This window comes from Eretmochelys imbricata, chromosome 1 (assembly GCF_965152235.1).
Source record: "Eretmochelys imbricata isolate rEreImb1 chromosome 1, rEreImb1.hap1, whole genome shotgun sequence".
Classification (NCBI taxonomy): domain Eukaryota; kingdom Metazoa; phylum Chordata; order Testudines; family Cheloniidae; genus Eretmochelys; species Eretmochelys imbricata.
The window spans coordinates 223106900-223124186 of NC_135572.1; the positions used below are offsets into that span (position 1 = coordinate 223106900).

The following is a 17287-nucleotide window of genomic DNA, read 5'->3' on the forward strand; positions in this document are numbered from 1 at the left end:
GTAACCCAAAGTAATGGGCAAATCTGGTAACAACACTGTGCTCCAGTGATGAGAGAGAGTTTGAATAAAAGGGCAATGTGTGACACTGCTGGGGGGTGGGAGTAGGCAACAAAGTAATTCTCAGTAGTGAACAGATAGACACAAAGCAGAATGTGCAGGTGGGACTGATGAGTGTTTACATGGTCTAAGTACATCCTCAGCTGGCATATTTTATTTCTGTCCCTTCATTACAGGAAGGCTATTGAAAAACTGGCAAAAGTTCAAAGAAAGGAAACTATTCAATGATGAAGCCTGGAGGCTTGAAAGAGGCTCAATCTGTGAGACTGGGGAGTAAAGGAGAATTAAGGGGCAAGGAATAGCAAGTGTCTCCACAGAGCTGAGAACAAGGAGAGGAGGAGCTTCATAATTCATATTATCTGAAAATACTAAAATAATGGCTGAGAGTTCAGAAGGGAAAAGCAAAGGGCAGAGAGGAGGAATAATTCCCCAGCAGTGGAAGGAGTAGAGCAGGATAGACACACAGGGGAAATGACCGAGTCACTGTGATTGAAGATAGTCTAGAACAGACTAGATACAGTACTAGTGGGAAGGAAGCAGGGGAATGTTCTGCATGATGCCAGAGAACAGAGCTGCTCCAACTGCTTGGAATTAGGATCTCGTGTGTCGGCCTCACGCCAACAAAGCCTGACACATGGAAGGCCGGTTCCAGTGTGAAGCCCTTCTCAATTACCCTTATGGCTTGTCTATAGGGGATGTTACCTCATATTAACTGTAATTAGCTCGCCTTAAATACCTTGTGTCCACATGAACCCTGTTCTCATAGCAATTTATTTGGCATTTTAGGTTGCCGTAACTAATCCTCATTGGAGAAGGAGTAGCTCCACTTCACATTCTGTTTGTTCATTGTAAGATTCTTGTGAAATAATTCCTAATGCTAATGCTGCTGACTGTCCTACAGCTAGTGTCCCACACTGCATCGCTTCATACCTGCATCAACCTGCTTTGCGCCTGTTTGCACTCCACAGCTCTGGGGTCATCTTGACCAGATGTACCCTCTCTGGTTAAATGCTGGCAGGCAGTCAGGAGCGCCTCTTTTCAGTACCAGGTGAGTTCACATTCCCATAGCAACCAAGGCCCCCCGCTTCCACATAGACCTCTGTAGAGGCCCAGGACTTGATTGGCCTGTCTGGAGACAAGCATGTCCACTTCCCTGTGGATAAGAGTCACCAGAATGCAGACGTCTACAGAGCACTGTCAGAGAAAATGAAAGTGAGGTGGCTCTGAATCTGGTACCGAGTCAGCGAACGAGCTCCAGCAGGTTAGTAACTGAACGTGCATCTCTGCAAGCTGTCCTGAGAACAGCTGAATGAATAACTGAAATTTTTCCCCGTCCCTCCCAAAATTTGTTCCTTTTTTAATGTCTTTTCAAAATCATATTTCAAATCTTTCATTAGATCAGAAAGAATGTTTTTATGTTTCGTTTCTGCAAGAAAAAACAAAAACATTCAGTTTTGGCTCTCAGTGAATCAGTTCTTTTTTCAGATTTTTTGGTTTGGCCACTGAACTGAGAAAATCAAACTATTCACTCAGCTGTAGTCTGTAAAACCTGCAGAAGGGCACAAGCAGTCACTAACCTGCTCCTGCCACTCCTCCACCCACCCTAGAAAAGAAAAGAGTCATCCATCCACCCCCCAATTGCTCCAAACCATACACAGTTTAAAAATCTCGCCGACACAAAGCCTGCCCCCTCCTCCCCACACACGCATGTGCACCACTCAAATAAAGTACAGAAGGTCTGTAGAGTGGGAAATAAATGGGGAATATCTTACTATCACAAGGGAAAACATGGAGTTGAAAGAGAAGATGGGAATGTCATTCCGACATTATGGGAACAGGAACTTTTTATCATTGTTGGCATGGAGACTATGAGGAATGGGACCATAAAGGACTGCTTTTTCTTATTTCCCTGTGCACGTGTAACTGTGTGAAGAGGAGAGTTGTAGTGTGCAGAGAGGCTGTCAGATCTCAGGAAAAAATAAGAAAAAGCTATACATGATTTGTTCCATGGAGCATACAGTTAATCCCAATAGACGGCTCTGAAAACAGCTGGAAAGGCTTCCTGGAGCATGAACAAAAGGTCAGAATGGAGCGCACAGCCCTTGGGAGGTACACGATGCAGACAATGCAGAGGCAAACAACTGTGATAAAGCACCTTTTGCTGCAAAAGCCAAGCACTGTGTCCCAACGCTCCAATGTCCTGAAAACTATGGAGAACGCACCATATTGAGAGCACAATTCCAAACAACCTTAGCACAGATCCTTCCCACTGCATTCAGTCCCACAGGAGATGGAGAAGGAGAACGCTTTCTGATGCATCACTGTCAGGGGTGAATACTCCTTGGTGGGGCTCTCCCTCAATACCCAAGTTTTTCAGTTTGCACAACGTTCTTTGGACTGGTCTACTCCTAAAACTTAGGTCACCCTAGCTCCATGGGTCATGGCTGTGAAAAATTCACACCTCTAAAAGACACAGTTCTTTTTTTTGATAAACTAAAAAAATTCATTTCCATAGAATGATCAAAGTGTAGGACTTGAATGGACCTTGATAGGTCATCTAATCCAGTCGCCTACACCAAGGCAGGACTAAACCTATGTCTTCATTGTCATTTTTGTCAGTGAAACTTCTGTCGGACAGAGGTGTAAAAAAAACTACCCCCCTGACTGACAAAAGTTTCACTGACAAAAGTGCCGGTATGGACAGAGCTGTGCCGGCAGGAGACGCTCTCCCACTGACATAGCTAATGGTGCTTGTTAGGGCTCATTTAATTATGCTGGCAGGAGAGACCTCTCCCATCGGCATAGAGTGGCTACATGGGATGCCTTACAGCTGTGCCACTGTCAGGTCTGCAGTGAAAACATAGCCTAAGTATTATCTAGACCACCCCTGACAGATGTTTGTCTGACCCTTTCTTAAAAATGTCCAATGACAGAGATTCCACAACCTCCCTAAGTAATTTGTTCCACTGCTTAACAAGTCTTACGGTTAGGAAGTTTTCCCCAATGTCTAATCTAAATCTCTCTTGCTTCAATTTAATCCTTTTACTTCTAGCCCCATCCTCAGTTGTTAAGGAGAAAAATTTAGTGCCCTCCTATTTATAGCAGCCTTTTATGTACTTGAAGAATGTTAGGATGTCCCCCCATCGACCTTCTCTTCTCCAGACTAAACCAGCCCATTTTTTCCATCTTTCCTCGTAGTTGATGTTTTCCAGGCCTTTAATCATTTTTGTTGCTCTCCTCTGTTAGCTACCATTTTGTCTGAAAAACTCAGAGCTCAGCCCATAAATGGCATAATACCTCCCATCCCATGCTATTAATTCAGAATGTAATCAAACCAAAACTCCTTTACTTGCTCACAATGTTCATTAACCACAAATTCCTGTGGCATCCTAGCAGAAGCACAAGACATCCTCACTCTCTTCCCTTAACCACTTGGACCATTTTGCAAGGGGCCCTCTCTGGCTGCCCATAATTTTGAGAAGTTTTATCCAGTTCCTGCCCCCATCCATCCTCCAGGATTTCAACCTGGGTCTCACAGATGTTGTGCAACATCCAATAGGCACTTATCACACCAGGCACATTAGTAGTAGTATCAAAGCATCTGGGAGCCCTACTCATGGTCTAGGGCTCCATTGTACTAGGCGCTGTACAAACACAGAAGAGAAAGACAGTCTCTGCCCCAAAGAACTTAAAATCTAAGTAGAAGGCAAGAAACAACAGAGGGATACAAACAGACGGACAGGGGAGTACATGGTCAGCATGACAGATTGTGCTCTCAGCACACCAACAGCCTAACCATTGTCTAGTTTTCACCTGGGTCAATTTTTAACTGTTGTCTTGTGTTTGTCTAGTGATGGATGGCAAAGATGGTTTCTGTTCTTGCATATATCTTCCAAAGTTCAATGATCTTGTTTCCAGAGGTAGGATGACCTTAAGCTGTTTTTTCTTTCCTGTGGACTTCCCATTCCCCTGCTGATTTCTATGCAAATAGAGCTTCCCTTGTTTTGGGGGACCCTTTGCTTAATTTCACTGAGGACAGGTAGATAGTTGCCTTCTGTCCTGCCTGTGAGAAACCCTTTGTTTGGACACACACTTTAAACCCCAATATCACTGAGAATCCATAATTCTTCATATAGTTGTAATACAGAGATTTCATGATGATATTATGTGTGTCACAGGCTTTCATTGAACATCTCACTCAGTGATATTGTATATAATATTGTATACGATCAGTTGATTCAATTGCTTATTGCTTGAGGTTCAGCTCCCCTGTCTTTATAGCCCAGTAAACCTTTGCAATGTACTCTTTGAGAAGTAAAACTCAGACCAAGCTTCTCTCGCCTGCTGCATTTGATGTCATGATGTCTCCTCCCCAACTTGGAGCTTCATAGTTTTGCCTAATATGTAAATGGACCTTTTTCATCTCTACCTGATGACCGGGCTGGTCAGAGAAGCAAACACATTCCTTTGGCAGACCTGTTTGCCAACTCCCCCTGACATGCCTGGTTTAAACACACTTTAGTCATTATTCCAGCCTGTACTCATAACTCCTTGTATACACTTCATACATACGATATGTAAGAATATCAATATCAGTGACATATTAGTTTTCCAATATTATACATGCCACCTATCAGACACAGATTATGACATCAGTGAATTGGGGACACTGAACTGGCCCGGACATCTCAAACTCTTTACCTGATACCAGTGAGCCCCTTGCCCCCTGGCATTGAGACGCTGTGAGTGTCACACCCACCAACTCTGTCCACCTCCACACCCATACTAACCCCTGCTTCCAGCCCTCTCATGTCACCAGTCCTAGCTACAGCCAGGCCAGTAATTGCTGTTTTCGTTCAGACAGCAAACCGAAAAATCAGAAATAATATTTGATTCAGCCCTGAAACTGTTTGGAACTTGTCGCAAATCAGAAGAGTCCATTGTAGGTCATACAGAAACTGTGTGTGCTCCCTCTTATAACCTTTAGACAGTGATTAGGGCACTTGTCTGGGGGACACTGGTTTGAATCCCTACTCAGGAGCAGGGGCTTGAATTCAGGTACTCTGTCCCTGACCCACAGGTGAGTGTGCTACTCACCAGGCCGTGAACTATTCCAGGCTGGAATGCTCTCAATGGCTCCTGTTGAAGCTGTTCCACTTTAAATGTTCCACCTCTGAAATTTAGGAAATGATTAGTGAAGGTACAGGTCACCAGTGGGTGTGTGCAGGGGGAGGCAGTTTGGAGGGGGTTGGACTGGACTGGCCTGGGGCATGGCTGGGGAAGGAGTCCCAGGTCGGTCAGGGGAATGGGGGCCCCAGCTCAATGTGTGGCTCAGGCTACATAACCAAGGTAGGGTGCAGCCCTCCAGTGATCTGCTGCTGTGATATGTTTATGCAGCAACATAGGGCAGGAGACAGCAAGGAACAACTTCTTACATGTTAATGGCTTCTAGAGTGCCAACTAATGGCTTACTGGGATAGGAAGGGGAGGGGGAGCTGGAAACGTTGAAGAGGACTAAATTTTACAGAGACTGGTGGGGCAGGGGGTGGAGAAGGAGAGAAAAATGGCAGTCTCCTCTCACACACTTAAAGTTACTGTAACAACCATGTGAAAAAAGACTTTAATGATTTTGGGACAGACAGATGGAATTTTTCTTACTGACCTGCTTAGCAAATACCCGTTGCAAACATTTCAAAGCACAAGCAGTATTCCCATTCCATTGTGACAAAAGGTACAAAGGCGGGTAGGAGCACTAAGGAATCACCAAGCAACCATGTGGCCTAGTATACAGACCCCTGGACTGCGACTATTCCTAGCTCTGCCTCTGGACTTCTAAGTGTCCTTGAGCAAATCACTTCGCCACTCTGTGCCTCAGTTTCCCATCTGTATAATGGGGATAGTGAGGTAAAGCTGTTTGTGATCTAGTGATGAAAAGCGCTATATAAAATTTAGGTCTTTTTGTCATTACCTAGCTACAGTTTGTGTCAACTGCAAACCTAGGTGAGAACTACAACTGTATAAATGATCACCTACTCTGACAACAAACACTTCTCTTTCTTTTAAAAAAAGCCTAAGAAATTCACTGACGGAAACCTTCATTAGTGCAGGGGTAAGGTTGCCCGGAGGTATCTTGTGCTCTTCCAGAATGCTGAGTTCAGTAAACTCAAACCCCTGAAAACATAATGTTAAGGTGCACACCCATGCAACATTAACTCTCCCCTCTTTGAGCTGTGATCCAGTATAGTCATAGGACAAACATGCACACTTTGCCTTTGAAAACATCACTCAGGGAATAGGGAACATGACAAGAGTATCACTGAAGCAAATGCGTATTCTTTGTTAAGATACAACTTGTTTTCAGGTGAACTGTACTGAACAGCCTATACCCACAACCCTACATCTGTCCAACACTCAAATACTCAGTGTACCCCCAGAAAGAACCACAAACCTGTTAAATTTGACAATCCTTTTTCACCCTTGTCACCCAGTCATGCTTCTCCCCCAGCTCCAAAGAATGCACTGCCACACCCAGTCTTTTGGGAGAATGTATATTTTCTTAACAGAAGTTAGAACATAAGAATGGCCATACTGGGTCAGACCAAAGGTCCATCAAGCCCAGTATCTTGTCCTCTGACAGTGGCCAATGGCAGGTGCCCCAAAGGGAATGAACAGACAGGTTATCATCAAGTGATCCATCCCCTGTCACCCAATCCCAGCTTTTGGCAAACAGAAGCTAGGGACACCATACCTGCCCATCCTGGCTAATAGCCATTGATGGACCTATCTTCCATGAATCTATCTAGCTCCCTTTTGAACCCCGTTATAGTATTGGCCTTCGCAACACACTCTGGAAAGGAGTTCCAGAGGTTGACAGTGCATTGCGTGAAAAAATACTTTCTTGTGTTTGTTTTAAACCTGCTACCAATTAATTTCATTTGGTGGCCCCTTGTTCTTGTATTATGAGAAGGGGTAAATAACACTTCCTTATTTACCTTCTCTATACCACTCATGATTTTATAGACCTCTATCATATCCCCCCTTAGTCGCCTCTTTTCCAAGCTGAAAAGTCCCAGTCTTATTAATCTCTCCCCATAGGGAAGCCGTTCTATACCCCTAATCATTTTTGTTGCCCTTTTCTTAAACTTTTCCAATTCCAATATATCTTTTTTGAGATGGGAAGACCACATCTGCATGCAGTATTCAAGGTGTGGGCATATCATAGATTTATATAGAGGCAATATGATATTTTCTGTCTTATTATCTATCCCTTTCTTGATGATTCCTAACATTCTGTTCATTTTTTTGACTGCCGCTGCACATTGAGTGGGTGTTTTCAGAGAACTATCCACAATGACTCCAAGATCTCTTTCTTGCATAGTAACAGCTAATTTAGACCCCATCACGACATGTGTAAAGTTAGGATTATGTTTTCCAATGTGCATTACTTTGCATTTTTCAACATTAAATTTCATCTGCCATTTTGTTGCCCAGTCACCCAGTTTTGTGAGATCCTTCTATAGCTCTTCACAGTCTGCGTGGGACTTAACTATCTTGAGTAGTTTTGTATCATTTGCAAATTGTGCCACCTCACTGTTTACCCCTTTTTCCAGATCGTTTATGAATATGTTAAATAGGACTGGGCCCAGTACAGATCCCTGAGGGACACCATTTACCTCTCTCCATTCTGAAAACTGACCATTTATTCCTACCCTTTGTTTCATATCTTTTAACCAGTTACCAATCCATGAGAGAACCTTCCCTCTTATCCCATGACTGCTTATTTTGCTTAAGAACCTTTGGTGAGGGACCTTGGCAAAGGCTTTCTGAAAATCTAAATACACTATATCCACTGGATCTTCTTTGTCCGCATGCTTGTTGACCCCCTCAAAGAATTCTAGTAGATTGGTGAGGCATGATTTCCCTTTACAAAAACCATGTTGACTATTTCCCAACAAATTATGTTCATCTATGTGTCTGACAATTTTGTCCTTTACGAAAGTTTCAACCAATTTCCCTGGTACTGAAGTGAGGCTTACTGGCCTGTAGTTGCCAGGGTCATCTCCGGAGCCCGTTTTTAAAAATTGGCATCTTATCCAGTCATTTAGTACAGAAGCTGATTTAAATGATAGGTTACAGATGGACAGTTAGTAGTCCTGCAATTTTCACATTTGAGTTCCTTCAGAACTCTTGGGTGCATACCATCAGGTCCTGGAGACTTATTACTGTTTAGTTTATCAATTTGTTCCAAAACCTCCTCTAATGACACCTCAATTTGGGACAGTTCCTCAGATCTGTCACCCAAAAAGAATGGCTCAGGTTTGGGAATCTCCCTCACATCTTCAACAGTGAAGACCGATGCAAAGAATTAATTTCGTTTCTCCGCAAAGGCCTTATCGTCTTTGAGTGCTCTTTGAGCATCTCGATCGTCCAGTTAGCAAACCAACAGGAAATTTTTTCTTTTTCCTTCCTTGGTCTCAGGGCCACCCCATCCAGGGGTCTCTGGCACTGCTGCTCCTGGCAGCTTCCCAGTTTCAGTCACCTCTGCTCCCTTCTCGGACCCTAGCTGCTTCCACAAGCCCCTGGCCCCTTGTTGGCGGGATACACCACAGGAGCTAACTCCACTCTGGTGTGTCTTCCCCTCCCCAGGCTGCAGCCTGTCTCAGTCTATCTTCCCTAACTGCCCACGAGCAGCCCTATACAGGCCCAGGTGTAGCTCAGCCCTCTTCAATTGGCTGGATTGGACTCACCTACTCTGGTCCAGGGTAGCTGGCTTAGCCTATCCACAGGGACCAGCTACCCTGTGAAAATCCTCTTACAACCCATTCACCCTTATGTAGGACCCCCTGTCCACTCAATTACCTCCTTTGGCACCAATCTCCTTACAGGTTTTGATGGATAGGCCTGGGCTCTTTTGAATCTCACCTCCAGCTCAGCAGGGTTCAGCTTCCATATTCTTCCCATATGAATTTATTTGGCAGTGCCTCCACTCTCTTCATTCCTTCCTAGTAGGGTCATATGGAAGCTGGAAGGAAAATTCTAACCAGAGGGTAACTCCCACTTACTTGCCAGACAGTTGGAGACTCCCAAGAAATAACACAAACACATACAACATATTCAACACAGTAATTACATTTCACAGGAAGTAAATATAGCACAACATGGTAAAACACTGCTCTCAGGGTCACTGGTGCCCATGCTGATAGTACCCATTAGTTTCCCATGAATCTAAACTCCACAGTCACTGCACAGGGGCTGATGATCGCTGCTCTCAGGCATCCTCTTCATGCAGGAGTCAGGCTGCTTCTGCTCCCGGGATTTCCCCTCATCACAAAGGGGTGCAGGGCTCAAGGTGCACATTGCAATAACATTTCTAAAAATCCTAACTTTAGTCTCCTTCCCTAGTGCTCAGACACACTCATAGCAGGCAGGCAGCTTTGACTCGCAGTCAGAGCAAAGTTTCCCATGTGGTGGTGGATTTTACCTTGGTAGCTGAAGCACTAATTCAGCCTGGCTGGGTGGGGAGTATTCCCAATAAAACTCTTTAACCGGGGAGTCACCTTGAAAAGGAAAAGGCCCAGGCTGAGGGATGTTGCTGCCCAGGGGCCAGTTCTAAGGGGGACCCTGCATGCAGGCCTGGGACTCACCACACAGCCAGTCCTGACCTTTCCATAGCTGGCTCCAGACTGCTCGAAATTGGCTTCTTGTCTCTCCGGTGCTGGGCATCTCATATCCTATTGGTCAGACTTGCTCGTGTTCCCAGTCTTTCTCTTGTCAGTCACTTGACTCTGCCCCGCTCCTTTCTCTCAGACATGGCCCCTCCTCTGAGCAGCGGGCTGGTGGCCACCCAGACACAACTGCTATCCTCGCCTGACCTGACACGGCACCCATCACTGACACGGCACCCATCTCTCTGCTCTCTCTCTTGGTAGCCTCACACACTCTGGGTCTGCCCCCTGACTCCCAGATACAGTGCCTCTCCCTGAGGTAGTAGCTTACAGAGCCCCAGGAACCTAGGTAAACCCATCATTAAACAGACTGCCTTCATCTCCCACCGGGTGCATTAATGAGGATTTTTGTTAGTGAATTTTACCTTAATTCCACAGTCACTGATATGCAAAGTTGTCTGTCCACAGGCAGTAAGGAGAGTCTGGCCTTCATCACAATGAATGAACAATGGCCTCCCGTCTCTGAGAGCACCAGTGATAATAAATAGTGTGAGAAATGTTCAACTCTAGCAGTGACTGCAGGGCTATGTGCACACAGAGGTCTCTGTCCTCCATAGTGCTTTGTGTAGGCAGCTGCACCAGTGTAACAGTGGTGCAAAGTGGGCCTTACACATCACCGCTAGTCAACTGCACCCACTCGCCACCTCTAAGCTGATTGTTGCCCGTGAAAAGTAGATGTAGTTGAAGCAAGACCAGCTGGCTCTGTGAAAGGAGAGGCACTCTCCAGAAGGGAGCTGTTAGCAAAATCCATACTGTGCTTATTTCCACATGAGAGCCTGGATGTAAGTGGATGGTGTAAACTGGAGAAGACACAAGGCTGCTCAAAAGAGAAGTGCAAAGCTGGTGGACAGAGATCCTATTCAATAGCAATATCTAACAATGCCATGCTGTGTGTTGGCCTCTCTGCTCGCCTCCTGTACTCCTGGTGTGTACAGGGTTGCTGCCTGGTGTGTAGATGAAGGGAAATGTGATGCATGTCCCTTGGTGCAATACAGGTAATTGGCCAGACAGGTTTTGTGTGGGTGCAGGGTGTGAAAGCCAGGGAGGGGCCATGCAGACATCAGAGGTGGGAGAGAGGGAAAGTGGCAAAGCAGCTGAGCTGATTACTGACTGGTAAAACGGGGCCTTTCAACATCCAGCCAGTGCTTGTCAGGTGTGGGGAGGGTCATTGTGCAGACTAGTACATGTGAGCATTGCCCTAGCACAGACTCAGGGCAACTTTACAGCAGCTGTGTCTGGGGAGCAGAGCTCTCAGTCTACCAAGAGCCAAATGTGGTGCCAATGTGTGATAAAAACCCAAAATGAAGGACAAACACTGAACATTCATGCAGGGAACTTAAAATGCCAAGGAATCTTTTCCTTTAGTGTAAATGTAATCTGTAATCTCAGAGCAATGATTCTTTATTTCTGAGGTAAATTATTGTCAATAGTAACTGTGAGGGGACACTCAGTTCATTGGTTGCTTTGGTACCAAGATGAGTTACAGGAGGTACACTGGAGCAGGATGGATGGAGTTAGGGTTTCTCAGACAAGTCGGTTTCCATTTCATGTTTATTCAGTATCTACCTTGTAAATGCTGGTGCCTAATTCTCTGATAGCTGGTCGAGTTCCTTTGTACCCTCTGGATCCCCCCCAAATCCTCCAAGCAGCACCAATAGGCCCAGAAGTTCAGGGTTTACAAGCCCAGAGCTGCGGCTGCAGAGACAAGAACAGGCCCAGCAGGGAATGGGGGTGTGGCTGCCAGGCTCCCACTTTTGGCCCCTCCCATTATGCAAAGGAGCTCCTCTCTGCACTTGTGCATTTCTGGTATAGAAACAGTGGAAATAAGGGTGGTGCAGCTCAGGCAGTTACACCTCAGCTGAGACACTGCAGCTGCAGAGCTCACTGCACACAGGAAAACCAGAATGAAGCCCAGAGAGAGACCCTTCACCTCGGCCCCGGTAGATCCATGCACCTGTGCTGAGCCTGGCACAGAGATTGAGAGGGGAGCCAATGCATCTCCATGTGCTGAGGGTTACTCCACTTTAGGGCCTGTTGAGGAGGCCCCCACTGTGCCCGGCGTATTTCTGAAGGAAGGCTGGGGGGGCTTATGGTGACTGTGGCCCCTGTGTTCTGACACAGGGCCAAGAGGGCACAAGGGAGGGGTGACCTCCCCCATAGTTTCTGGGGATCCTGTCACTGAGGATGTGTGGTGTTTAGATGCTGCTTGTAATTATTAGAACTGGGAGCACTGGCTGTTGGGAGTCTGAAAGGACAGGAAACAGGAAGGAGAGGGGGAGTTGAGGAGGCGGAGTGAGAGCTACCGAGGGTGCAGCAGCAGCTTGGTAAAGAGGTTTCCACTTTAAAAATAAAGTCCTGTTGAAGTTTTTAGTACCTTGCCTGGTTGCTACAACAGGATGGTAAGTGAGTGGCAGGGTGTGAGGGGGAGACACACAAAGCACTGACCCCAGTGATCATACGTGACCTCACCATTAGCAGTGATCAGGGACTAGCAGAGAGATGCAAACTGAGCTGATCAGAACAAAGAGGTGTTGTCACTGTTCAGCCAGCTGCAGCGACCAATGTCCTACACTGAGGGCAAGTCTACAGTACAAAATGTAGTTGACCTAAGTTATGTGAATGTATAGCTGCCACAGTAATTAAATCACTTTTGCGTGTCCACACTACACTCCTTGTGTTGGTGGTGCGCATCCTAACCAGGGGCGCTTGCACCCATGGACGGCACATGAGCCGCCCATTCGGGGAGCTGAGCCCCTATCCCTGCCCCTTCTGCCTGAGGCCCCGCCCCTCCTCCGCCCTTTCCTCCCCTCATCCCCTGCCAGAACCTTGAGCCCCCGACCGTGGCCACTGCCCCCCCCCCCCGCTGCAGTGTCGGGCCACCCTGACCTGCCCACCCGAGCGCCCCCAGGCCCAGAGCACTGGGGGCCCCAACTGCCCCAAGTCCCGGGGTCCCAGGCTGGCACGTGCTAGCCCCAGCCCTCTTGGGGAAGAGGAGCAGCCTGCCTGGGCTGAGGCCAGGGGGAAGCAGCAGGAAGCCGGAGGGGTTTTGCAGTGGAGCATGGGTGGGGCCATGCCTGGCTGTTTTGGGAGACAGCCTCCCCTGGCCTACCATACCCGCTGCCCATGCTTGCATTGATTTAACTGTCACTGTGGAGCATTTTGGGATGACTTCAGAAAGGCAGCAACGGTCAATGTAAGCAATGCAGCATCTACACTGACACTGTGTTGACCGAACTACATCGACCTAAGTGCTACACCTCTCATGGAGGTGGAGTTATTATGTCGGTGTAGTGGGCAAGTTACATTGGCAGGAGCTGCAGAACAAAGAGCTACGCACCATGTGGGAGTTTTCTGCCTGACCCTGCGGGGGGATTCGGGGAAGGAGGGCAGCCATGTGGAGAAGCGTAGCCAGTTTTTGCCCCCGGCACCTACCCCCAGCTGTTTTGGCCCCTCCCCCTTTCCACTGTCAAGCTCAGGGCTCCTCTCCTGCTGCCTCAGGGAACTCTGGGGAAATCTCCACAGCAGTCGTCCCCGCCGCCCGCCCCGGCTCCCATCCCAGCTCCAGCAGCCACAGGCAGGGTCACATCTGCTGCTGCTGCCCTGGGGAGACACTGGGCTTCTATACATAGGCACCTACCAGCACAGACCTGCTAATGGAGCTGCCCCCTGCCCCTCCCTTACTCCATGACAGCTGCCTGACCTGCCCAGAGGATGAAACAGCCCGCTCATCCCCAGTCTACCCAGGACAGCTCAGGGAGAGACTGGTCAGCTCCACACAGACCTCAGTGCAGGGCACCCTCCAGCTCTAAGTCACCAGGAATGTCACACATGTATTCAGTCCCTTCTCTCTCATGGGGAGTTTCCTACAGGGGCAGGTTGGCGGAGTTCTTACCTGAGCAGATCACTCCGGTATCAGCAATATGAGAGCAATTGACTGCACCCCATCCTATATGTCTGCAGTCCCAGAGAGCTGACTCGTCACCATCACAATCAATTCCAATCAGCCAAGTTGGTCCAGATCCTTCTCCAAAATGAGCCCAGCCAGGGGCACTGACAGCAGATCCACATCCCAGCTGCTTACAAACCACCTCAGCATCTTCCATGTCCCAGGGATCATCACACACTGTCCCCCACAGATCGTGGTGTTTAACCTCCACTCTCCCGGCACAGGGGCTGCTTCCATTCACCAGCCTCAGCTCATCAGCACCTTCAAAGAGACACAGAGCAGAGTTGCAGACAGAGCAGAGCCCATCCCCTCTGGCTTGGACAGTATCACACAAGGGCCCTGGGTTTTACTCCCTGATCCCCCAGTCAGGCTTGTCACTGGGGAGGCAGCATGAGGTATCTCCTCCCCTCTGAGTTCTCTGGGCTGGTGAATGCTGAGCACCGTCACTGCTGTGTGATTCACCACCCTCCCTCACCACCCCATCTCCTTCCTTCGACCCTCCTCCCCCATCACTCACTTGAAAACATGTTTCCCCACCCAACCTCTCCCTGGCACCAGCTCCTCCAACCATCTCCAACAACCTCTCCTGCCTGGAAAGGAGTGTGGTGTATTGAAAACTGTTAAAATGACAACCTGCTGCCACTTTAAGAGTAAGAGGCTTCCTGGTCCTGTCTGCAGGCTCGGGACCTAGAACTTTGTAAGGAAGTGGCAATCTGGGCCTTCAGCAAACAAACTGCAGAGAGCCCACCTAAACCTAGGTGGGGTAAGTTGTGCTTCTCTGACTTGTGAAGCACTCTGCTTTGTCTCTCTCTGTTTTGGGGTTCTTGTGTGTGAGGGTTCTGCATTCTAAGTAATAGAGTCACATTACGTTGCAACCTTCCAGAAATAGTATTTCATGTTTATCTAACTTCTCTGTGTTTCTGCTGTGAACATAACATGGAGAGCCAGACATATCCCACTATCCTGCTCCCCCTCCCCTCAGACTTGCTGCTGCTCGGCCCATTCAGTGCCATGCTTCCACATGCAGCCCTCTGCCACTCACTGCTACTTGCCTTCCTCCACGGTCCGAGTCACTGCTCCTCCCAGAACTGTCCTCCTACACCCGCTTCAAATCTTTCTCATAAGGAATTAGAGAAAATGTTTTTACCCATCTGCATTTACCTGCTGGTTACAAAGTGTAACTGCAGATATGTGTTATGCATATTTTATCCTCCGTTTTTATAAAGCACATTTCCTCTCCAGTAACAGGGGCTATAACTCCATCCTGGGGGTGAGGGGACATCAGAAGCTCAGAGCAGAGAGCTCCCCCTAGCTGCAATTACAGCTGTATAGTGATGGGGAGCCGTGTGTGTGTGGTGGTGGGGGGCACTGTTCCATATAATCTCATGGTGAAAACAAACCCCTTCCCCAGAGCACAGTGACTATTATGGGAAGTCCAGGAGCTCTGGACCCACCTCCATGTCCCCTCTTGTTGAGGGGATTCATTCTGTGACACTGAGTCCGATTAAGAAACTTGATGTCTCTTCCGACCCTTCCCAGCTCTGTGGGAACCCACATGTTGGGCTTGGGACTAAAGAGTTTACTTTGTTCATTTCAATTTATTTAAAGGTTTTTTCTGTCTGGTGAATTTTATCCCCACGTTATCTCTCCACCCTCAATCACACAGGTAGGTATTGTTCCCTTTTTCACAAAAAGGGAACCTGAGGCAGTGAGAAATGAAGTGAGATGCCCCAAGGTCACACACTCAATCTGTGGCAGAGACAAGAACAGACCCTAATCGCCAGATTCCCAGTGCAGGGTTTTCACCATAGAACCATCTGTAAGTTACACAGGGGGCAGAGACTGTGGACTCATGTATTCCATGGTGTCCTCGCCACAGCAGTGACTGGGGGTTTATTATTATGATTTCCTCTAAGTGCCGTTCCCAGAAGGGCATATCCACTGTAGCATGTTTGCTCTCTGCTTTCAGCAGCCACCATCATGTTACACCTGCCTCTTGCTCTTTGTGGCCCAAACCAGCAAAGGCTAATTATTATTATTTCCTCTTAGTGTCACTCCACCCTGCAGGGAGAATAGGGCCCCCTGGTTTAACATGATGCATACCATGGCAATTTGGTTACCCAGGAATCCCAGTGGAATTCTCTGCGTTTTCACTCTCGTAAAGTTCAGTTTTATCATGAGATCAAACTCCAGCGTCTTCTGTGGGAATTTCTTGGGAAGTTCAGGTAAAACCCCCACTTCAGAAAATGTCCTTGCTCTGGAATCCTCAGCACCTACCCTCCGAGGCACAGAGACATTGCAGAGCTATCTGTGATCTCTACATACCATCTGTGGTACCGCAGTTTGTCTCTAGTTAAATATTTGAGGTTTCTAAAATCTGACTTTCATCTTCAGCTTCACCTGTTCATACTGCAGCTACAGAACAGCAGCATCTCAGACTGCAGCAACTCACAGAAACAAGCTGCTACTGAACAGTTCAATGTCCTGACAAGTGCATCATTCAAACCCTGCTGAAGTTGCCCAGCATGTTGGATGCACACAGGACAGCGGTGTTATTTTAAATGGTATGGAGTGTATATCTGGAATTATTCACAGGTTCCATACACAGGTAAAGAGCTGGATGGGAGATGAGGCTGGAGGTCACAATACAGAAGCTCACTTTCCTTTTCTTGTGGTTCATTTGTTTAGCAGGAATTTCTAAGCACTGAAGCCATTAGTTCACTAAAACCAACTCTGGGCTCAGAGTGCTACAAGACTGGGGTATTTTATAAAGTACACACAGTCTGGGACTGGGTAAAATCTATGATTATTGCAAATATATAAACCTCCTCCCTCAGAATAACCAACAGGGAGATAATTACACATACACATTTACTTAAACCCAATTGCCTGCTTTCCCTTTGTTTCATTGATTTCTGGAATAAAACCCCATTTCCAGTGGATTCAAAACTCTCTTTCTAGTTCTTGTCTGCCCAGCTCATCCAGTGAAATAAAGCAGGCACTTACCCATGGTGTCCTGAAGAAAGAGGAGAAACCAAAGCAGCTGAGTGGAGAGATGCCCCTTCATTGCCAGACGGACCTGCTGTCCCCTCCTGACACTGCACTGGCTGCACCTAAGCACCTGCCAGGGCTCCTCTGTGTCTGACAAGTGACAACAAAGCAGTGGAAGGGAAATATATAGATTCAGAGGCTGGCATCAGCTGCGAGAAGGAACCAATAGAAACAATATTCACCTTTTTAGACATTATCAGAGGGTTTATCTAAATCTTCGTGCAGCTAAAACATCCAATACAATTCTAAAACTCTGGCTGTGACCATATATGAGTGACAAGTCCGCTTCTGATGTCATGTTCGCTTCAGTCTCGGATCATCATGTAACCACCCTCCTTGGCGTAGGGCAGAACAGTGTGAAAAATGATTCTGTCTTTTTAGGCGAATAAAAGTGAGCCTTGAATGCTGTTCCTCTGATAAATTAATTAAAAAAACAAATGTAGGGAAAAAAAACCCTCTACAATTGAACCCCTCAGAGCTGTGCGTGTCCAATTGTAGCCAGGCCACT

The 17287-nt window shown here is 47.2% G+C and overlaps 1 protein-coding gene across 1 annotated transcript in view; it reads right to left on the reverse strand.

The window, feature by feature from the left end:
• LOC144268819 (antigen WC1.1-like) overlaps positions 1–16798 on the reverse strand; it is a 65518-nt gene extending 48720 nt beyond the window's left edge. The window contains exons 1-2 of the mRNA XM_077824071.1: positions 16735–16798; positions 13675–13989 (exon numbers count right to left, since the gene is read on the reverse strand). Of these exons, the coding sequence (XP_077680197.1) occupies positions 13675–13989; positions 16735–16795 (376 nt within the window). The 5' untranslated portion in view covers positions 16796–16798. The remainder of the gene's footprint in view (positions 1–13674; positions 13990–16734) is intronic.
• Between the last annotated feature and the right edge of the window lie 489 nt (positions 16799–17287).